This window comes from Ammospiza caudacuta, chromosome 1 (assembly GCF_027887145.1).
Source record: "Ammospiza caudacuta isolate bAmmCau1 chromosome 1, bAmmCau1.pri, whole genome shotgun sequence".
In the NCBI taxonomy this organism is placed as follows: Eukaryota; Metazoa; Chordata; class Aves; order Passeriformes; family Passerellidae; genus Ammospiza; species Ammospiza caudacuta.
Window position 1 is genome coordinate 838,418 of NC_080593.1, and position 22,856 is coordinate 861,273.

Consider the following 22,856-nt stretch of genomic DNA (forward strand, 5'->3'; position numbering starts at 1 on the left):
GCTGTAAGTGGAAATGCCATACAAATGATTGGGATCAGGCTGCACAATTCTTAAGGTATTTTTAGGCTGACAAAAGGTGCAAGTGACAGAATTTGTTACCCCAGGTGTGAGCACTGAGGTCAGGGTGAACAGACAGAGCAGGCAGACAAAGAGAGGGGTTAACAAAAAGCAGGAGAAAGCCTTTGTGTCAGATCAAATGGAGGCTCTGAGCACTGTGCCTGGTGAGTGGACGAGAGCTGCAAGGGGAGTGCTGGGATGAGGCTGATGAGGATCTCAGGACAGGAACTGAGCCTGAGCCTGAATGAAAGGCACAGGAGGGATTTAGCACCAGCTCCACCTTCAGCCTGCACTGCCTGCTGGGGGAGTTATTTTTACTATAACCACCTCTCTGCTGATTAACAGGGGAGAGGGAAAAATCCTCAGCACAGAAAGCTGGAAAGCTTTTCAGGAACATCTGAGGAACTTCTGTCTGGTTCTGAAAATCCTCTAAACTGCACATATAGAAAACATTTCATTGCATTTACTGCTTTGTTTACTCCCAGGAGAGGAAAAACCCAGAGATTAAAAGAGTAAAAACTACAAAGAGCAGAAAATAACTTTTCAAATTCTACGATACTGATGCCCGTGAGAGCTCTGCCAGCTCAGTTATCTCTGTATCAGCTCACCCAGACCTGTGATTGTGAGGACAACAAACAAGCTTTCATAATAAAGATTGCAAGAGCAAAATTTTAAACCAAATGCTAAAAAACCCTTGGCAATCTGAATAAACCATCTGCAAAGCACAACCCAGCCAGAACACTGGGAGCACTCCCATCTCAGTGACCTTTCCATCACTGATGCTCAGCCCCTCTGGGGAAAACATGTCAATCCACTTCAGATGAGGTTTTAAATGTTTTGTCTGATTTAAAAATCCCACAGAGCTGTGCTTTCAAACAGCTGTCCCTTGAGCTGGACAGAATTCACCAGCCAAACCAAACTGGGGGTCCAAGTTGCCCAAAACATGAACCTTCTTGCTGATTTGTCTTGTAAACTAAACCTTGGTGTCAGGGCAGGTGTTGGCAAATCCCATTACCCCCAAAAAAGTGGGACATGGAAAGCGTCAGCAAACACCATCACCCCCAAAAACTGTGACATGGAAAGTGTCAGCAAACCCCTAAAACTGTGACATGAATGTTGTCATCAAACCTCAAAAAACCTGGGATGTGAAAGATACCAGCAAACTCCCAAAGATCTGTGACATGAAAGGTGATGGCAAGCTCCTTCACCCCGAGAACTCTGACATGAAAGGTGTGCACAAATTAACCATTTTTGGGTTTTTTTCTGCTCCACATTTGCTGTCAACACCACTTTACTCCTGCCATGTTTCAGTTCCCAAGACAACTGATGGCCCTCTCATGTTTGGGTACAAAATCAAGCCCAGGTGACCACGGAACACGAGGGTCTGACCTGAGTCCAAGGGAACCTCCCCAGGTGTCCTGTCCAACCCTGGCTCAAGCCAGGATCACCACAGGGCAGCCAGGGGCTCCCACCTGCCTGCCAGGAGCTGACAGCTCTGCTCAGGTTCCGAGGAGCCAGGGCCACCCGAGCTCATTAAAATCTGTCCCTGGAGCCAACTGTGAAGAACCAGGGAACACTGAGAGGATGGAAAGGGAAGGATCTCCCCATCCTCAACACCCCATCCCTGGCAGTGTCCCAGGCCAGGCTGGACAGGGCTTGGAGCAGCCTGGGATAGGGGAAGGTGTCCCTGTCCATGGCAGGAGTGGCATGGATGGGCTCTGAGGTCCCTCCAGCCCAGCCCCAGCCCATCCTGGGATCCTGTGGTTCAGTGAAAAGGTGAGACATGCTGGAAGATCACAGAGGGGAGTTTGTACTGCCCAAATGCTCCCCAAACATGAGGTTGGGAACTGAAGCATCTAGGGAGATAAGTGGAGAAAGCAGAACTCCCATTAGGCCCAGCAGGTCTGAGTGACCAATGGCTGGGGGGCCACGGCCAGAGCCCAGCAGTGAGAGCAGCCAGAGCGACCATGGGGTGTCACTCACACACCACAAACCCAGGGCTGTGAGAGCACAGCCCCTCGGGGCTGCCCTGCCCCGCGCAGAGAGCTCAGCTCACCCCAAGAGTTTTGGGGCTCCACCTGAGGAGCTCACTCCCTGCACACCTGAGCTGTGCCCTCCCCTCCCTCACCCCAAGAGTTTTGGGGCTCCACCTGAGGAGCTCACTCCCTGCACACCTGAGCTGTACCCTCCCCTCCCTCGACAACGCGACACTTTCCATTTCACATCAGCCCTCCCAGCTGGCTACAAGAGGATGCAAAAATTCTCTTGCAAATCTTTTGTCGTTATCCCCTGACACATTTTCTCTCCTCTCGTTAATGCGGGCGGCAGACAAAGCACAAACACCGCGGTCGCATCCAAAATCTGGGAAAAAAGCAGGTTTATTGCTGGCTGGGGCTGCCAGGGGGGACACAGAGATGTTGTTCCAGGCGGGAGAACAAAGATTAACTACTCTTCTCACACATTTAAAATCCGGGAAGAGTGACCTCATACACCACAGCACCATTGAAACAACAAACCCCATAGAACACAACAAGCTGCTATTGACCCTTGGAATGGGAACGGCTCCATTCAAACGGGGGGTTTGGGAAAGAGCTTCCAGAAAGTGACAGGGAAATTCCACTTTGAATTTCAGCACCGGGAAGAGCTTAACTCCATAAATCATCGCACCCATCGCTCTTGTGCTCCCCTCAAACTGAGTGCCAGAAGCTTACGGGAAAAGCACAACCCGCAGATTTTTTTGGCAGGGGCTGAAAGGGTTTAACTTTGCTATCACCCTGCTCTCACAATGCAGCTCGTGATCTGGGGTACCTCTGCTCGGGGGAGGTGTGGCAGGAGGGGACCCGGGGGACACTGGCGGGGACCCCTGTGGATGCCACGGATCTGAAAATCCATCGCTCAAATTTAGGATCCTGACAACCCATTAACAGCTGCTGCTGCACCAGACGCTGAGCAGCCAGCCAGGCAATTAATTTTCCCCTTTTCCCCTCCGTTTCTATCCGTACAGAGCCATCCTTTGTTCTGCCTGCCGAGCGCGGCGGTGCCGGGCTCCCAGGTGCGCTCTGAAGTCACTGAGCACTCCCAGCTCCTGTCCGCTCCCTGCCCGGAGAGGTAAAAATTACTGACATACCATCACGTGGTAGATCTCCTTGCTTGGGAGAAGGAGAGCTCTGCACATTGCTGACCTCGATTTCTTTCCTCTCCAGAGGAGCCGCTTTGCCGGGCTCCGGCTCGGCGCCTTTGCCTTTGGGAGCATCGAGCCCCGGCGCTCCATCGCCGCCGTCCCTCTCGTCCCTCTTGGCCGCCGCCTCCTGCCGCTCTTTGTCCTGGCCGCCGAGCTCGGGGATCTGCTCCAGCTTGCTGTGGAAGGCGCTCGGGCTGCCCAGCTCTTTCTTGAGCGAGTTGCTGCCGTTCCACTCCTCTCGCTTCTTGGCGGCCGGCTCCTCCCGCGCCGGGGCCGGGGGCTGCGCGCCGGGGCCGGGGCTCGGCGGGGCCGCGGGGCCGCCCAGCGCCGCCTGCTCCTCCGCCACCGTCAGCGAGCGCTTCATCGGGGAGCTCGGCTTGGCGGCCGTGGGGCTGCGGCTCTGGGTCAGGCTGCTGTTAGGAGAGAGCAGCCCAGTGGCGACGTCTTCTCTAAGCACCGGCTCAGGGTATTTATCGGCCAGGTTAAGGGTTAGGGGCACCGACAAGTGAGAGCACTCTGACATCGCACGCCTCATCGCCTTCCTCTGGTGGGCAGCCCTGGCCAGCAAACTGCCCTCAGAGCCCAGCTGCTCCTCCATCTCCTCCTCCAGCTCGGGGCTCTCGCTCAGGTCGCTGCTTTTGGACTCGTCCTGGGCCAGCTCCACGGTGGTGGTCGGAGGGGCGGCTTTGGCCGCGGGAGCGGGGGAACGGAGCCCGCTCTGCCCGGAGCTCTCGTTAAGCACCCCCAGGACACAATAGCCGGGGGCTCCATCTTTTTTCGCGGCCGCTTCTTTAGAGCCCGAGTCGTTCGGCAGGATGGGCTGGAAATTGGGGTTCCAGACGCTGATTTCCTGCTCCTTCATGTATTTGCCGGCATCGCTCTCCGGCACGGAGAGATGGGGCAGCTTCGGCTCCGGCTGGCACTTGGTCTCCATCCCAGCCTTACCCACGGCTTTCTCCTGGTCGGTGATGGCTTCATTTTTACCCAGCCCGTGAGCGGCTTTTTCGGCTGCCGCCTGTCCCACGCGGAAATCGGTGGCTTTAGGGTTCCCGAAGTTGCCTTCAGCAGAAGGAAAGGTTTCCGAAATCAGGGACCAGCTCTCAAGGTGACCTGCAGCCGCCTGGTATTTCTTGCCGGGCACCTCAAATTCTCTTTTGTCTTTCTGAGCTATTTTTAGCTCTTTGTCTAGCTTTCCCTCGAAGAAGCAGAGCTTGTCCTCATCCGTGAAACCGGCGTTCTTAACGAGCCCATCCTTAATCGGTCCCCCCGAGTTCACGTTCAAGCCAATCTCGTTAAGCTTCCCCTCCGTCCTCTGCCACTCGAATTCGGTTTTGCCGAAGTCTTTCGGGGACTCCATGCGGTGGAAGGCGGCCGGGAAGCTCTCGGGGCTCTTGCCCTTGCCCAGCGGGCTGTACTCGGGCTGCTGGTTGGAGAGGGACATCGCGGCGGCTCCGCGGCTCCGCTGCAGCGCTCGGCGCGCCGGGCTCGCTGCCGTGACGACACGGCGTGCCCCCGGTATTCGTGACAAACCCCGTCCTCCCCACCCCCTGCGCCGTCGCCTTCACTTACTGCAGGCAGCCACTAGTTCAAAAGAAACCGGCAGGTTGCATCCTTTTGTGCAGAATCCTCCGGAATTCACTTGGGGAAGGCGAGCGCCCGGCCCCGGGCTGAGGCTGCCGGGGCTTTATCGGCTCAGGGGAAGGGTTCTGCTGTCAGCAGCCTTTGGGGGGTCCCGACACGTTTGGGGGGATTTCAGCCTCTCCCTTTGCTCTGCCAAGCTGTGCTGCGATCGATGCTTTGATCGGTATCAGTTCCTGCTGATGAGCCATTCCAAGAACACGCAGGACCCGAGGTCAGCAATTCCCCCCAAACCAAACCAAGGCACGGCCCCCCCAGCCCAGCCCCAGCAGCACAGCGCAGAATGAGCCCTTTCAGCACAAGGGCTTTGTTTTCTGTGAATTTTAATATATTCTTCTGGAGTCAACAGTGATCACAAGTCCTGCTGTAATGAGCATTTCACAATTCACAAACCGGATCGCTTCCGTAAGCAAGAGGACAAAGCTGAAAAGGATGTGATGGGATGTGTTTGGAAAGGTCCTGGAGTCTCAAATACAGCAAGATTAATTTTCATCATATTTTTATGAACACGAACATATCTTACAATATTTTTAGCTGACGTAAAGATTCCACATATCTGTTTTGAAACAGCCTCTCTGGGTGCACAGAATTTGCCAGACAAGCCAGACATGTGCCCCAGGGGACAAAAATACAAACTTCATTGCTTGCTGTCCTGGCTGCAGGTGGATTTTTTCTGTCACCCTTCACCCACACCAGCACTGCACACTTTGTGTTGGTCCATCCCAGTCCAGTCCCAACACCTCTGATGTGCCCTCCTCAGGCACCCCTGTTCCAGCACCCCCATAGGGCTCCTTCAGCTGGGAGTCATGATTTGGACACCACTGCCCTGGTTAAACCAGGCTGCAGAGGCTGCATTAGCACCAAACTGCAGATTCAGCTTTTATTCTTAAGTGTCTGGTGCAGCTTAATCCTTGACTGAGGCAGATTTTGCTCTCTGAGCCAGGGTCACAGCACATGAACCATCCCAGATGTCACCGCACTCCACTCTGGAGAAAATGTCCTCAGAGCTCATGGAAAAGGCCTCCCCTGCTCGAATTGAACTGAAAGAAATGTATTTTTATACCCAGAGCCTGCAAGTTCCACTACGCCCCCTGAATTGAACCTGCTGTGAGAAATGCTACAATCCACACATTTATCTGCTTGTATTTAAGCCTGGGATTTAAGGCACTGCTATATTTAAAAACAATGACTAAGGAACTGTAAGTTATACGAATCTTTCCTGACAGCCTCTAATTAACCAGAATAGTTCCACCCACAACCTTCACTTCTCAAAGAGCCTCAACAATTTTTCTCTGCTTTAAAATATTCTGAGGTGTCTTGCTGTGGGAAACGGGCTCTCAGCTCACGGCTCGTGCTCTCCCTCCTCCCTGATGTAGGACTAATGTTTGCAAGCACTTGCTCACTCTGAAAGTACTGACTGTGCTCCCCAATCTGGCAGGCCCTGAGTTCCTCTAATCCCGTGTAATTACTGTTATTTCTTCATTGCTCACTCAATCCAAACCAAGATATTTTTTTTACAGGAAATTTCAATCCACCAGATATCCCTTAAAGCACTTCCCTAGGAGTGAGGGCAGCCCTGTAAAGCTCTCTGAAACCACCTAGGAGCTTTTTATTTGATTTTTTTTTAAAGCAAATATCTACCCTTTCTAACAGAGGAGAAAACCCCCTTTGATTTTGGGGCTGGTACTTCAGAACCTGGGATCATGGGAGGGATTTGCATCACAGGGAAGAAAAGCCTGACTCCACGTCAGTGCACAGCCACTAACAGCCTCCACTGCTGCTGCCTTATTAAATAATATTTTCTAACGCAGGAAATGAACCACAGTCAATACCTGGGATGCTCAGAAGCAGGAGAATGCTTAGCTATGAAAAATCTCCAAAGTCAGCCAGTATTTAATCTCTCAGGACATTAATGGAGGTAATGCAGAGTTCATACACTGAGAGCTTCCCAACAGCCTCCTCCTGCCCAGGGCATGCTGCTCCCAGAGCCCTGCCCAGCTCCAGTGGCCTTTATCTTCTACCCAGTCCCTTTCTTTTAATTTCTATTTATGAATATTCTGCCTCTGAAGCTGTGCCATGATGGTTGTGCAAGGCCAGGAATGGCCACTGGCTGTGTCCAGCAGCTCTCCCAGCAGAGCTTTGCTCCCTCTTGTTCCTTTAGATTCCCAGAAACCTTAAATTCTCTGAAGAATTAAAAGGCAAAGTGGTCAGTGAAGATGAGCCAGAAAGGGTGGAAGGATGTTGGGCAGATTTAGAGAGAAGACTGACGTAAGGGAGGGTCTCACTGGAGCAGAGCTGGGATGGAAGGGAGAATCAGACACCGTCAAAGGAGCTCCACCACTGCTTTTACCCTCAGCTCAACATGGAGGAACATTTCCTGCTCTTCAAGTACCAAATCTGGGGTTTCCCTCTCCTCTGGGCTCTCCAGCACCCTTCATGCCAGGCAGGAGGAGTGACACCATTACAGGATCCTGCAAATCAGGCCTTGGTCCAGCTCTGCACGTGGAGCTTCCCCACTGCCTGAGGGTCCCAGTCCCTCCCAGAGGGGAGAGAGCCTGCTCTTGAGGAGGAAGGCTCTGGTTTGCCTGCTCACAAGGATGAAGGCTCTGGTTTGCCTGCTCTTGAGGAGGAAGGCTCTGGTTTGCCTGTTCACAAGGAGGAAGGCTCTGGTTTGCCTGCTCACAAGGAGGAAGGCTCTGGTTTGCCTGCTCACAAGGATGAAGGCTCTGGTTTGCCTGTTCACAAGGAGGAAGGCTCTGGTTTGCCTGCTCACAAGGAGGAAGGCTCTGGTTTGCCTGTTCACAAGGAGGAAGGCTCTGGTTTGCCTGCTCACAAGGATGAAGGCTCTGGTTTGCCTGCTCACAAGGAGGAAGGCTCTGGTTTGCCTGTTCACAAGGAGGAAGGCTCTGTTTTGCCTGCTCACAAGGAGAAAGGCTCTGGTTTGCCTGTTCACAAGGAGGAAGGCTCTATTTTGCCTGTTCACAAGGAGGAAGGCGCTGGTTTGCCTGCTCACAAGGAGGAAGGCTCTGGTTTGCCTGCTCACAAGGAGGAAGGCTCTGGTTTGCCAGTTCACAAGGAGGAAGGGTCTGGTTTGCCTGCTCACAAGGAGGAAGGCTCTGTTTTGCCTGCTCACAAGGAGGAAGGGTCTGGTTTGCCTGTTCACAAGGAGGAAGGTTCTGTTTTGCCAGTTCACATCCTTTTAGCCCCATTAAACCCTGTCCCTGCTTGCTAGAGCTGACAGGATCAGCCCGGGATGCTGAGCACGCCCAGCCCAGTCCCAGCCCCAGCCCCAACCACCCCTGCAGGCACTCAGACCTCCTGGGATGCTTCCAGTGATCCCTTGCCAAGGGCAGCCATCCCAAGGGATGCTGAGCCCTCGCTGGGCTGCTCCAGGTGGAGCTGGGCTGTGCCAGTCCCCGGAGCAGGCGGAGATCACTACATCCCACGTCAGCCCTGGTACCCAATCTGCAGCCTCCCAGCCTCAGCAGATGAATCAGCCTAGTGCTTCTATTTTTGCTTCACTCCCGAAGCTATTACTTATCCCTGCTAATGCTCTGGGGTTTTTTTTTTTTGCTTTAATCTAACACAATCGTTTCTGTGCAGCCTCTTGCGCTGGTTTCTAAGGCAACGTCACTTTCCAGGATGATGAGCTCCTCGGTGCCAGCACGGTTGGTGTGGTCTCTAATTAAGAGTTATTAGCAAGAACAGCAATCAGAGCAGGCAGAGCCACGAGGACACGCTCTGTGTGCCCAGGAACATGGGATTTACACACCCTGCCCCCTGTGCTGACACACACACGGGCTGTGGAACCAGCCCTGCCCAACTCATGCTTCACTTCTTCCCACAGGCTGCAAGGAAGCACGCTGAAGGATAAAACTGGAATATTTAGGATTCTGACCACCAGAACCTTGTACTATAAGGTTAACATTGCAAAGGTGTGGAGTTGTACAAACCTTAAACACAGCCTCATGTTTTATAGGATGGGTCATTTACAGATCAAATCCTGCTTTAGAATTTACATCAAAAACCAGACATCAGCCAAAACCAGCAATCAAACACACTCAGAGTGTTTCCAACTCAATATTTGCTTATTGTGGGGATATTTCATAGAGCAGAGGCAACACAAAGTTCACCAAACGATGCACAAGCCACAGACTGGCAACATCAGCCAGGGAAAGAGGTTTGGAATTCAGATTTCCCAGAAAGTTACACAGCACCATAAGGAAATGTGGTCAGCAGCCTCAGCCTGGCAGACTCTGCAGCCAGAAGTGGATTTGTTTCACTCCCAGCTTTTCTTGGAAATCCAAGTGTCAAGGATGAGCAGGAACATAAAATAAAGGAAGGAGATCAACCTCAGGAAGGCTGGCCCAGGACCAGCTCCAGGGCAGAGCTGGGCACGGCTGCATCAGCTGGAGAGGAACCAGAACTGGGGCAGCAGGGGGGAAAGCAGCTGGGGAAAACCAGGGGCATCTGCACTGGGGTCAGCTGCTCTGGGCAACCTCGACAGAACACAGAGCTGAGGGCTGGGGCAGCACAGGGAGGGGGATTTAGGTGGGATACTGGGAAGGAATTCCTGCCTGGGAGGTGGGGAGGGTGCCCAGAGCAGCTGGGGCTGCCCTGCATCCCTGGCAGTGCCCAGGCCAGGCTGGACATTGGAGCTTGGAGCAGCCTGGGACAATGGGACACGTCCCTGCCATGGCAGGGGTGGCACTGGGTGAGGTCGGAGGTTCCTTCCAACCCAACCATTCAGGGATTCTGTGATCCTGTGGGATCAGAGGCCCCTGAGCACCCAGCACTGCAGAGCTGCACCTCTGGAAAAGCATCCTGTAAGCTCAGCTCAGCTCAGCTCAGCTCAGCTCAGCTCAGCTCAGTTTTTAGCCAGGGACAGAAGCAACACCTCCCCAAAGCCTTCTGTTCAAGCTGAAGCAAACTCCCAGCAGGGCCAGGGCAGGAGAGCAGCCCAGGGCCAAGGTCCCCTCCCAAAGCTCTGTGACACTGCCAGACCTGCCTGGTGACACCGTGTGGGGCTCAGCTCCCTCCCACACCCCCTGGGATAATTAACTGGCCTTTAATTAATGCACAGCCTGCAATATGGTGACTGTGAGCACTTCCAAAGCATTATCAGAGCACCTCTGTTATTACCTGCACACAACTGCTGATGATCTCAGGATGCCTGGCTGCACTTGCACATCCTCAGCCCCTGCCCTGATTAACTCAGTGTTAATCAGCTGATGAATTCCTGTCAGACAAACCCAATTACACTTTGGGGTCCCACAGGAGAACTCCAAACATGGCATTACTGAAAGGTTACTGTGCAAACGCTAGGCCCACTTAAAATAATGGAAACCAGGCAGGGAAAGAAAATACTTCCAGCAAGAGCTTCACTGTGGCTGCAAAAGCAAAGCAAATCCTGTCATTAGACAGGGATGGGCATTTCTTGCTTTTAAATGGATTTGATTTGCACACAAGCTGTTGAGAAATGTGCCCTGCATGCCACAGGGTGACTGTGGCAATGGGCACACGACAGCCTGGCACGGGCTGGGGACAGGAGGCAGCCCCAGGGATGGGGATGGATGGGGGAAAGAGGGAGCCAGGCATGAGATGAGCACTCCAGCAGCCCCCACTGGGGCAGGAATGCAGGAGCAGACTGTCAGCACCACAGGGTGGTTGTGCAACGAGCACTCGGCTGCAGAGCTGGCCCTGGGCTGAACAGCTTATGCAAATCAAAATCCATAAGAGGATACAGCCCCCAAACGCTGAAACAAATTAATTTCTTTTTCTAAAATCGACTATTCTTCAAGGACAGATTGAAAAAAAAAATCTTCTGCAATTCTCCCTTTGACACAGAGCTTGAGGAGCAGAGGGAAGGGGGATGTGAGCAGCAGATCAGAATCAGAATCAGAATCCAGCAGCCCAACCCTGGCCCAGTGAAAACTTTCCATCATTCCCCCTTAACCATTTCCCAGCACCTCCTTGGAAATATAGAATTTAGGATCCTGACTGTCACCTCTAATTCTCAATTTGAGTTTTAATTCACACAAGAGGCACCACAAAGGTTCAGTCACATTGTAAAGGCTGATAATGCCTGTGGTGTTTCTGTTATCAGCTGCCTCCTGATATAAAATAATTTTCCATGAGGCTCTGGGGTAGTTTTTCCAATGGCAACAATAACAATGAGAAGCTGAAATAAACCCAAAAGAGGGATAAGGGATTAAATTTAAGAATTGCACAATCAGCCTTATAGCCAATGTTCCTTAAGCTGCACAGTCAAAAATAGAAAAAAAATAAAATTACACAAGTGTGCAAGGCCTAATTTACAGGAGATGGATCCGACTACCATCAGAGAGAGGGATCTGCAGCATCACAGTTGCCATGACTCCCGAGGGAGCTGCACCACAGCCCTGGCACTGATTTTAGCAGCACAGACAGGAGCTGATGTTTTCAGGGAAGCATCCTGTTATCCTGGAACACACAGTGTAGGACATGGGAGCCTGGCTAAAGAGATTTCATCACTGAACTTCAGCAGGGGGTCCTCCAAAATGCCTTAAAATGGGAGCAAATCACTGCCTGCCCACCAGGGGAAAGAAACAAGAAAGATGGAGAGGGACTGGGGACAAGGATGGAGGGACAGGACACAGGGAATGGCTCCCAGTGCCAGAGGGCAGGGATGGATGGGAGATTGGGAATTCCTGGCTGGGATGGAATTCCCAGAGCAGCTGTGGCTGCCCCTGGATCCCTGGCAGTGCCCAAGGCCAGGCTGGACATTGGGACACCCTGGGACAGTGGGAGGTGTCCCTGCCATGGCAGGGCTGGCACTAAAGCTTTAAGGTCCCTCCCAACCCAGAGCATTCCAGGATCCTGTGGGGATCTCAGGTGTGCAGCAGGAGCCTCCCAGGCCTGCCTGGCAGTCCCAGGTGAGGAGCTGGCCATGGTGGCCACAGCTAAAGGCACAAACCCCCTGAGCATGCCACTGTTACAGAACAGGAGCACAAACAGGCCCATGGAGGGGACACAACCCCTGTGACACCTGGACTGCCACAGAGCTCTCCCGGGTCCCTGCAGCCCTGCCAGGGGATGCTGCCACCAGCAGCCCTGGAATGGTTACAAAGGTGTGGATGTGGCACAGGGGAATGTGGGTCAGTGGTGCCCTGGCAGCGCCGGGGTTAAAGGCTGAGCTTCCCCAGCCTGAACAATTCCCTGATCTGAGCCATGAACAAGCACAGGCACTGGCCAGGGATGCCCTCCCCTCGCCGAGTGCTGGGCTCAGCTCGGTGCCACTGGGGTGTGAATCCCCTCTGCAGGCACCCCCACACCCCTCGTGCCAGCTGAGGGACCCAGCCAGGCCCTGGGGTGTTTGCAGCTCTGAACAGCTGCTCCAGGGGGGGCCAGCACGGATGGAAATGGAGACAAAAGCCTCGGCCATGGATCCGATCTGCGGGCAGGAGTGCCCATCTCTGAACTCCTGGAGGTGGCACTCGGTGGTCTGGGCTGGGGACAGGGCTGCCATTGGGCACAGCACTCCAACCTCAATGATCCTGGGGCTCTGGGATGGCAAAGCACCCTCAGCTGCTGCGGGAACACAGCTCAGGAGCGCCCAAACAAGCTCAGCCTGGAACCATGGAAGCTCCTGAGCTGGGAGGGACCCACAGGGATCACTGATCCAACTCCTGCTCTGCACAGACACCCCAAAATCCCACCCTGAGCATCCCTGAGGGTGCTGGACAAACACTCCTGGAGCTCTGGCATGGTTGGGAATGTGCCCATGCCCTGGGGAGGCTGAGGGAATTCAGTGCTGGGCACTCTGAGCTCCTCCTAAAACCCCAACAAACCAAGTGCTGACTCTACAAAGTGCTGAAAGGAGGAAAGCAATGCAAGGTTATCAAAGCCCTGAGTAAACTGACATCAGGACAAATTCCAGGTGCAAACTTTGTGCCAACTTACTCACAGGCTGCAGTGCTACTCTGAGCCAGGACTCCTCCACTGTTACCTGTGCAAGATACTCAGGAGGAGCTTTTCCTTCAGAAACTCCTGGCAGACAATGGAAAGGCTTGGAAGAAATGTTGGTTTTGTAAAAGGTGCTGCCTTCAGCTTTCTCTTTGTTTTGTTGCATCATGCACCAAAGAGCATCACTCACTTCTGCAGGCACAAGTTCATGCAGAGAACACCACTTCCACTAAAATAGAACTACTTCAGGTTATGCAACACTCATTAAAATTACAAAACCTCTCAAAAACCTGAGCAGCATGTTAAGGCACTCTGGAGCTCGGGGTCTGGTGAGTTAGTGGCTGCATCATGCAAACTGGCAGCAAGGAACTCTGCAGAACAGCAGCAAACTTCCATGCCTGATGACAAGGCACAAATGGAGAGCACCTGAGGGCAGGGATAAACTCCCTGGCCTGAATCAGCAGAGTGGGGTTCACAGAGATGCCAACTCCTTCTGAGGAAGCTTCAGAATGAGCACAAGTACAAGAATATTGGTAATCTCATCTCTAGCCGTATTTCAAAATTTCTAAGAACTGGGTTCAGTTCTGTGGGATCAATTCCAGCTCATTTCCTATGAGCACAGGGAGCTTGTTCCCTGGAGAACAGCCAGGGTGCCCAGCCCTGGATGCTGACCAGCCCATCCAAAGTCTCCTAAGAGGGAAAAAGTCCCAAAATTTACATCAGTCCCACCATTGTTTTGTTAGAGCTGCTTTGGAAAAGGTTTTGGCTTAGAAGGAAACACATTTTGTGGATGAGGAGGCTCAAGGAGGCTCAAGCCAAACCAACTGCAGGAGGAGAAGGGGATGCAGTTGGTGTGAGGTGGGATAGAGCCAGACCCTGCCAACAGCAGGGACCCAGAACATTCCCTGCCCTGGCATCCTCCATCCCTGAGCAGGTCAGGGACACTGTCACACCAAACCCTGCACACACACCAGCTGTAACTCAGCCCCACGGCTGCCCCAAGGCAGAGCCTGGCACCCACAGCGTGTGCCAGCTGTGCCCGTGGGCATGAGCACTGTGAGCCAGGCAAGCAGCCCCAGCACCCTGAGAGCAGCCAGCACCCCTCATGCCACGCTGGATGCCCGCTGGGGCTCGTGCCAGGGCAGGCAGGCAGCCCTGGGCACACACACACCTCTGTCCATGCGCCGGGGCACGGCTCTGCCCGCCAGGGCTGGCACCAGGGCTGGCACCCCCCGCGCCTTCGTGGGTCTCATGTAGCCCTTGAGCTGCTCTGCTGCCTTCACTCTCGCCTTCTTTGCCTCTTTCACCACTTTCTGCCCTCCTTCTTCTGGCTCTTTAGCTGGGGCTCCAGATTCCTTCTCTTTAGTTACTTCTTGAGATTCCTTCTCTTGGGTTGTGTCCTGAGATTCTTTTTCTTTGGCTGCGTCTTGAGTTTCTTTTTCTTTAGTTACTTCTTGAGATTCCTTTTCTTTAGTTGTGTCCTGAGATTCCTTCTCTTTAGTTACTTCTTGAGATTCTTTTACTTCAGTTGTGTCCTGAGATTCCTTTTCTTTAGTTCTGTCCTGAGATTCCTTTTGTTTAGCTGTGTCCTGAGATTTCTTTTCCTTAGTTGTATCTTGAGTTTCTCTTTCTTTATTTGTGTCCTGAGACTCCTTTTCTTTGGTTTTGGCTGGAGAATCCTTTTCCTGGGTTTTCTCTTGAGGTTTATCCCCCTCAGACTTTGACACTGGAGCGTCCTTCAGGAGAACCTCCCCAGCATGAGGAGCATCCTTCAGGAGAGCAGGGCCCTCCTCTGCAGGCTGACAGGGACCTTTTTTGTTCTCTTTGGGCTGGTTTTGGGTGGTTTGGGCAGCTGGCCCAGCAGCCTCAGGCTCAGTGCCCTGGTGCTGGGGTGAGCTGTGCTCATTCCTCCTGTCCCTGCCCTGCTCAGCCCCTCCGGCCTTCCTGTCCTTGCCAGCTCCTGGCACACCCACAGGTGTCCCTGCAGGGGCTGGGGACATCCCTGCTCCCTTCTCTGCACAGGACAGGGCGGCCTCTGGTCCTCCTGTCCCCTCAGCAGCTCCAGAGGCTGCTCTGTGTTTTGGATCTGCTGCCCCATGAGGAAGCTCTGAGGGAGCCTTGGCAGTGCTGTGCTTTGTGTCAGTGGGGTTTACTTCTTTGTCACCCACCTTTGTGTCAGTGGGTTTTATTTCTTTATCACCCACCTTGGTATCAGTGGGTTTTATTTCTTTATCACCCACCTTTGTGTCAGTGGGTTTTATTTCTTTATCACCCACCTTTTTATCAGTGGGTTTTATTCCTTTATCACCCACCTTTGTATCAGTGGGTTTTATTTCTTTGTCACCCACCTTTGCCAAGGGACAAAGGTGACTTTTGCCCTCGGGCTGGCCACCCTGGGACCCAGCCTCTCTGCTCTTCCCGCCTTTCTGGGATATCTCTTTTCCAGGTTCTTTGGGCTGCTCATGAGATCTCTGGCTCTGCATCTCCTTCTTAGCACCAGCTCCAGGCTCTTTGCTGCTTTTCTCTGCTTCCAGAGGAGGAGGAGGAGGAGGAGGAAGGCCCCCAGTCCCTGCAGCCCCCTCTCCCTGCTTTGGGAGGGCACAGGGAGCATCGCCCCCATCCCCAGGGCCACGTGCTGGGCTCTGAGACACGGATTTGAAGTCCCTTCCTTTATTATTCCCAACTCTTTGAGGCCCAGTGGGAAAGTTTTTAATGTTTCTGTTTTCATCTACAAGATCTGTCTCCCCCACCCCACACTCCAGCCCAGCTCCCACTGCAGGCTGTGCCTCACTCCTGTCTGGTTCTGCCTCCAGAAGAACAGGCTGCCTGGAGGCATTTTTAGCCTTTTTACTGCTTCCATCATAGCCCCTCTTTTTAGATCTCTCAGCAACTGGGGCCAGGCTGGGATCTGACACTGCTGGATGCTCTGGAATAGGATTTTTATTCCTGCTGCGAGGACTGGCACCTCCTGCCTCAGGTTTGTCCCTGATCTCCAGGCCAGCAGGAGGGAACATCCCTGCTCCTGCTTTATGCTCCAGCAGAAGGGGCTGCTGTGGGTCAGGCTCCCCCTTTCTGTGCTTCTCCTCCCCACCTGTGTGTGACTTCCCTGGCTCCAGGGGCAAAGCAGGGGCTTGTGCCTTGGCACGGTCAGGCAGGTGACCCAGCAGCACCTCTGGACTCCTGGAATTCTCTTTGGCCTCCTCAAACTGAGTTTGTTGAACATGTCCCACTGCAGGGAAGACACCTGGCTGCAGCTCAGGACTGTGCTCAGCCTTTTTGCCTTTCCCATCTCTGCTTTTACCCTTGGGCTCGTCCATGCCCAGTTCCCTGGTGGGACTGTGCATCCCTGCCTTGTGCCCTGGGGATTTATCTGCTTCCTTCCCTTTATTCACAGGCCAAGTTCCCTTAGTTTCCAAGTTTCCTTTCCCTATTTCTGGCTCTGAAGTCTCTGTTTTATGGCTTGCAAGATTTGGCTGCTCACAGAAGCTCCCAGTGCCACCCTGCATTCTGGGCTTCCCCAGCTCCTCCTCCAGCCTCTCTCTGTGCAGACCAGCCCCCTTCTCCTCAGCCAGGCTCATTTCCTTCCTGCCTGCAGCCACCTGCTCCTGCCTGCCTTCCCCCCCAGCCCCCAGGGCAGCTGCCTGCCCCGAGGGGCTTTTCTCAGCCTGTTTCCTTCTCCCATCACTGCTCCTCTTCCTGGCTTTCTCTGCCAGCACTGGCACATCCGAGCTGAGCCCGGCAGCTCCGGCCTCTCTGCCTTTCCCAGCCCAGCCCACCTGCTCTGTGGGGCTGCTGGTGGCAGCCAGAGCAGGGTTTTTGGCTCCCTCTCTGCTCTTCTCCAGCAGCAAAGCTTGGTCTAAAGCTCCCAAATCAGCTGTTTCACCTTGCCCAACATTTTCTTTCGGTTTCTCCAGTCCCAGCTCAATCGGCCTTTGCATTTTAGCTGCAGCATTTTCCTGCAAGCCCCCAGCAGGGACACAGCCCTGCTCTCTGCCCTTATCACTGCCCTCCTTCACCTTATCAGCTCCCTCAGAAAAACCCCCTGAGTCCATCTTATTCTCAAGGAAAGGCCGCTGGGAAAAGCTCCTTTCCCCCTTTTTGCTCCTTCCGTCGCTGCCTCTTTTTTTGGGCTTGTCTGCAGGGCAGGCCTGTGCAGCGCTGCCTGAGGGGTGTCCTCTGGCAGGAACAGCCTGGCCATTCTCAGGATAAACTGTTTCCTTGCCAGCCTCATCTGTCCTCGCTCCATCGGTGGATTTGCCTCCTTCCTCTGAGAGCATCACCTGCTCTGAGCAGCTTTTCATCCTTCTGCCTCTCCCCTCACTGCGCTTTTTCTTTGGCCTGTCTGTGCTGTGTGCCAGGCTGGGCTCTGTCCCAGCCTGCTGCTCACAACCAGGGACCCCTTTGCCCTGCTTTGGATCTGCTGCCACCCCCCTGCCCCCTGCCTCGCCAGGGCTGGGAGGTTTGGGGACACCCTGGGCCCTGCCCTGCCCAGCTGGAACTTCCCCAGGTTCTGGTGGAACAGGAACAGGAGCTCCAGGAGCGTCTGTGGGGCTCCTCAGTGCTCCCTCTGACCCTCTTCCCTTTTCTGCAGCTGCCTTGGGCTCCGCAGGGAGCTTGTCCAGGGCTGCAGCCTCCAGGTGAGGCTGTTGGAGGGGATCCCTTTCAAGCCCTTTGCTTTTTTCCCACTTTTTCTTGGCTGCTGTTTCCAGGGAAGGCTGGACAGAGTCACTGGGTGCTTCCTGCCCTGGAGATGGGGATTTGGGCTCCTTGTTTTTATGGGACAGTTCCAAAGGTTCAGTCAGTAAGGGAGCCCCTGCTGTGCTCAGATTGACCTTCAGCTCGGCACCTTTTGGCTCCTTGTCCTCTCTCCTCTCATTTTTCCTGGGGAGGTCTCTCTCTGTGGCCTTGCTGGGTCCCTTGGCTGCAGCAGATTCCTGCAGCTCAGTGTGACCCATCCCTGTGCTCTGTCCCTGGGATCCCAGCCCCCAGCTGGCAGCTCTGCCTCCCTGTGGCTCCATCTCCTCCCTGGGGCTGCCGGCCAGCTCGCTGGCTTTGGGGCCCTGCTGTCCTGGGGCTGGCACAGGGGAGCTGTGTTTCTCCTCCAGGATAGGACTCCCAGGTGTTGTTTTAGCATCCTGCGGCACATCCAGAGCTCTGCCTCCAGGGGCTGTTCCAGGACACACGGCTGGGTTCTGCCACTCCATCCCACAGGGAGCACTCCTGGCACCTCTGCAGGTTCCATTCTCTTCCCAGAACTCCATCCCTCTTGGCAGCTGGTTCCTCCTTTGTTTTGGTTTCTTTTTCTTTTTCTTCACCATGGCACCTTCCAAATCCCAGTTTTCCTGGGGGGGATCTCTGCAGGTCTCCACAGGCTCCGTGGGGACACTGGTGGCCTTTTTGTGAGGAGCCCTAGAGTGAGGGGATGCTCCAGCACCACAGCCAAGCTCCACTGTGGAACAGGGGTCTGCTCTGGGCTCAGGACTCTTCTGCTGTGGGACACCTACAGGATGCTCCTCTGGCACATCTGTGAGAGGCACTGGGGCAGGTTTTGCTCTGCCAAACCCACGGTCCCTGGATTTGGGAGCTTGCCTGACTTGTGCAGTGGGAAGACCTGGAATACAGGAAGCCTGCTCAAACATCAAGGCCACTATTTGCTTGATAAAAGAAATAATAAATATATTCTCTGTGTGGCTGCAGCCCTCTCAGACAGGCCCTACAGGCAGGATTTCCCACTGGAACCACACCAGAGCCACCTCAGGAGGGCTGGGGTAGGTATTTACCCCAACACCTGTGTGATCTACCCCAAATCCATCCACCAGTGCTATTTAAACACAAGTCTGACACAGGCTCTTACCCCACCAAAAAGCACCAGTTCTTGCAAGGACATGCCATTGCTTTTTAAAAATGCATTAAGGATCCATTTTGTCTCAGCAAGACAAGATCAGAGAGAGCCTTTTTATATCTCTAGCTGGCATCTTTCCAGAGTGGGAAAACAGAAGTTTAGTGGGAAGATGGGAAGAGAAGATGGGGGCAAGAGAGCCAAGTTTCCCCAGCAGCCAGGGAGGAAGCAGGGGGAGGCAGAGCCTCTGTGCCAGGGTCACCTCTGTGTCCCTGGGGATCCCTCAGGGTGAGGAGAGCAGCAGCTGTTTGTCACTCAGCCCTGGCCCACAAATCCTCCTCCACACAAGGTGTGAGCAGCACCAGCCCCTCTGCAGGCTGGGTCAGTGGAGCAGGAGAAAATCACATCTTCCTTTGGCAATTGCACAGCTCACTTGGGAAGGAGATCCTCCCTGGAATATCCTCATGACAATTACCAGTCCTTTTCAACAGCAAAACAAAAGCCAGTGCTGATGGCAGAGATGGGAGCTCTGCCCTGCCCCAGCACAGCTGTGAGCCAGTCCCAGTGATAAAGCACTCAGAGCACAGGGATTTGGGCTTTTAGTCTGAGTGGGAGGGAAAGAGCCTTGGAGAGGGCAGGGATCCGAGGGGAAGGGTGAGCCCAGCACCAGGAGCCCTGAGAGCCACACAAAGACATTCCTGCTGGCCCAGGTGGCCCCACAGCCAGGAGCAGAAGTGAAGAGTTCCCAGAGGAGGTTTCCACGAGGAAATGGAATTATTTCCTATGTTATCATTTCTGTCCTACCTGTGGGCTCCTGCAGGGCTTTCCCTTCCTGAGGTTCTGCGTGTTGGACGTGGTTGTGCTCAGCCTCCTCCTTCTGTGTCTCACCATTCTCAGCAGGAGCAGATTTTTCTGGAAGGTCTTTATTGTCTAGTGCTCCTTTTGCTTCAGCTGGAACATCAAAGACAGGAACAGAAAGCTTCAGGTCTCAGGAGTACAGGCAGCCTGCAGCTACACCCCAGCCCTTGCAAAGGGGTTAATTTTGTGTTTAACAGGAATGAGGTTTATGAAACATGGCTGGTTCATCCCCTCACAATCCCATTTCAGCAGCACTTTTATATTTGGCATATGCCAAGGTGGGGGTAGAACAGAAGCAGGGGCTGTTTCAGGGCTTTAAGCACAGGGTGAGGGTTTGTTTGGGTTTTTTCCTCTTTGCAATCAGCCCATTCAGACTATCACAGCTCCCCACTGGGAATTCAAATCCAGAATGAACTCCATTATCAGCCTGGAGTCCCTGGCTAATGCTGATCATCTTGTATTCATCTATACCTTCCAATACATCCACACAGCCACCACAACATTCCTCACTCTGCATAATTACAGCCAGTTTTCATTTGTAAGGCATAATTACAAGGGAGAGCAGTTCTCCCTGTAATTAATTTTATTTAAATTTTGCACAGAAAGGGAAACGATGACAGGCACTGGTACAAGAGCCGTGCAGGGGAAGGAAAGGACAAGTGCTGTGACTGAGCCCTGTGTCAGCAGGCACTGAAACCTGCTGGGGCTGCACCCTGGAGCTGTGCCCTGCTGCTGCATTTCCCACCTGCTGCCTCCGGGGGCTGCTTGCTTTTGCCGGGAATCTCCTCCTCCCCGGGGCTCGGGGGAGGTTTCCTGTCCTTCACCTCCTCTGAGTGATCCACACAAACTTCTGGGGTTTTGCATTCCGCCTCCACCTTTGCTGCTGCTTCTGTAAATCGAATGTGAAGAGTAAAAATTCCTGGGTTTAAATATAGATCAGATTAAATTAGATAAAATTCACTCCCTTGCCTCATTTTTTATCCTCTGTAAGGAACTGAAGGGTTTCCTCACTTTCAAAACCTGGTTTTTAGGATCTTTCTACCTTCCTGCATTGTCTTGCATTTCCTCTTTCATTCACCCACCTGGGCCTCTCAGTCTCTACATCCCAGTGGATGTTTTTGTTAAAACTTCTCTCTTGAAATTTATCTTCATCATTAAACTAAGGAGTATTAGAAGGTAAGAAAAAATATCTCACTCCAACTCCATCCACAACCAATCCACATATGCTGCCTCTGCCCAGGACTATTTGCTGCATTTTAGTAATATAAATATTCAATAAGTACAATTTTGGAGAGCAGTTTTCTCTCCAGAGGGATGGTGTCCCTGGAGAAACCCACACAGCACAGCAAACCTGCACATGGAGAACCAAACACACCCTTCCCAGCATTCAACACCTACAGTCATCCCAAGGAAAGGTCCCAGAATTATCAACAAAGCCTTTTAGGCTCTTCAGAAATTGTTTTCAAGAACCTCTGTTTGTCAGCTCTGTGTCCTACAGGACCTGGGAGATTCCAGGGAGAGCTGAGGGCAGTGGTGACACACAGCAAGCACCAGCAGGGATGAGCCAGCACCTCTCCATGGCTGTCCTCAGACCACTCAGCACTGCTAAGAACTCAATGACAATTTAAAAATCACTAAAAACCTCTGGTTTCATGTTTCATAAGTGAAGAATCACTGTGATGCATTTTCTGTGTCTGCTGAGAGCAGAGCTGAGCTCTCCTCAAGGTGCTTCACCCAAAGCCAACCAAGGCTGGGCTCCCTGCCCTCAGGTGTTTTCCAGCCTGAACTGTCTGTGACTGTGACTCTGGGGTTTGGGCACACTCACCTGCAGGAGCCTTGTCCTGCTGAAGGGCAGCCTCAGATGTCAGCAGCTCCCCAGACACAGCAATGCTGGGCTGAGCTGCCACATTCCCACCATCCACAGCAGGGACAAACTTGGCTGGAGATGCAGGAGCAAACCCAGAATCCAGGCCATGGTGATGGTTGACTTCTGCTGCTGGGGCAAACTCAGAGACCACAACGTGCTGAGCTTTGTTATCTGCTGCTGCAGCAAATCCCAAATCCAAGGTATGGTGAGGTTCTGTGTCTGCTGACGGGGCAAACCCCAAATCCATGGTCTGGTGGGACTCCACATCTGCTGCTGGAGCAAATCCCAAATCCATTTTCTGGTGAGATTCCACACCTGCTTCTGGGGAAAATCCCAATTCCATGTTCTGGTGAGATTCCACACCTGCTGCTGGAGCAAATCCCAAATCCATGTTCTGGTGAGATTCCACACCTGCTGCTGGAGCAAACCCCAAATCCATGTTCTGATGGGACTCCACATCTGCTGCTGGGGCAAATCCAAAATCCATGGCCTGGTGGGACTCCATACCTGCTGCTGGGGCAAATCCCAAATCCATGGCTTGGTGGGACTCCACACCTGCTGCTGGGGCAAACCCCAAATCCACCCCATGGTGGGATCCAGCTGCCGGGGCGAAGCCGAGCTCTGTCCCCGGGGTGGACACGTCATTGACACCTCTGGCAGGGCTGGCTTCAGGTGCAGGAGCAAAGCCCCCATCTGTGGCCTGGAGAGGGCTGCCTGCTGCTGCTGCAGGACTCTGGGGAGGTTTGGCGTCTCCAGCAGGGCCAGCCCCAGCTTTCTCTGCAGGATGGGACACGGCGTCGGTGGTGGGAACAGAGGCTGCACCTGGCAGGGACACAGGAACCACAGGTCAGGGAGAACCCATGGAAACTCCTGAGCTGCTGCTTTGTGCCTGGGGAACAGCCAGGGCTCCCTCCCTGTGTCCCCTCCTGCCTTTCAGCACCACCAGCAGCTCACCCAGGTGCTCCATCCTTACCCCCTGCCGCAGCCCCCGTGCCCTGTGTGCACCCCTGGCTGCAGAGGGGCTCCCATCTGCTCCAGCAGCAGGGACTGCTCCTCTGCCAAAGCTGCCTGATGCCAAAGAGCTGGCAGGGGGCCAAGGCTGCTGGATGCTCTGCCAGGAGCACATTCCAGCAGAGCCCAGCATGGCTGGAGCTGCAAGGCACCTTCGAGATGTGCCAGCTCCAGTCCCGCTCCCTTCTCCTGGCAGGGACACCTCCCACCATGCCAGGTTGCTCCATCCTGGCCTGGGACACTTCCAGCAGCCACAGCTTCCCCAGGAAAGCTGGTTTTCCCTCTGCTGCAGGACACAGAAAATGTGGGATCACCTGTGTGAGCCCGGCAGGTTTTCCAAAAGCAGGAAAAGTCCTGTCACCCTCCAAAGCCACACACTTCATCGTAAACATGGTTTGTGCTGCTGGTGGGGTCGGGCTGGTGCTCCAGCAGGAGCTCTGGCACTCCTGACACAAAATCCT

General features: G+C 53.7%; 1 protein-coding gene across 5 annotated transcripts in view; it reads right to left on the reverse strand.

Moving 5' to 3' along the window:
* MAP4 (microtubule associated protein 4) overlaps positions 1 to 22,856 on the reverse strand; it is a 150,969-nt gene that overhangs the window by 31,438 nt on the left and 96,675 nt on the right. For all 5 annotated transcript variants that reach the window (XM_058809682.1, XM_058809691.1, XM_058809657.1 and 2 more), the window contains exons 10-12: positions 21,343 to 22,206; positions 20,263 to 20,406; positions 19,464 to 19,610 (exon numbers count right to left, since the gene is read on the reverse strand). In XM_058809682.1, the coding sequence (XP_058665665.1) occupies positions 19,464 to 19,610; positions 20,263 to 20,406; positions 21,343 to 22,206 (1,155 nt within the window). The remainder of the gene's footprint in view (positions 1 to 19,463; positions 19,611 to 20,262; positions 20,407 to 21,342; positions 22,207 to 22,856) is intronic.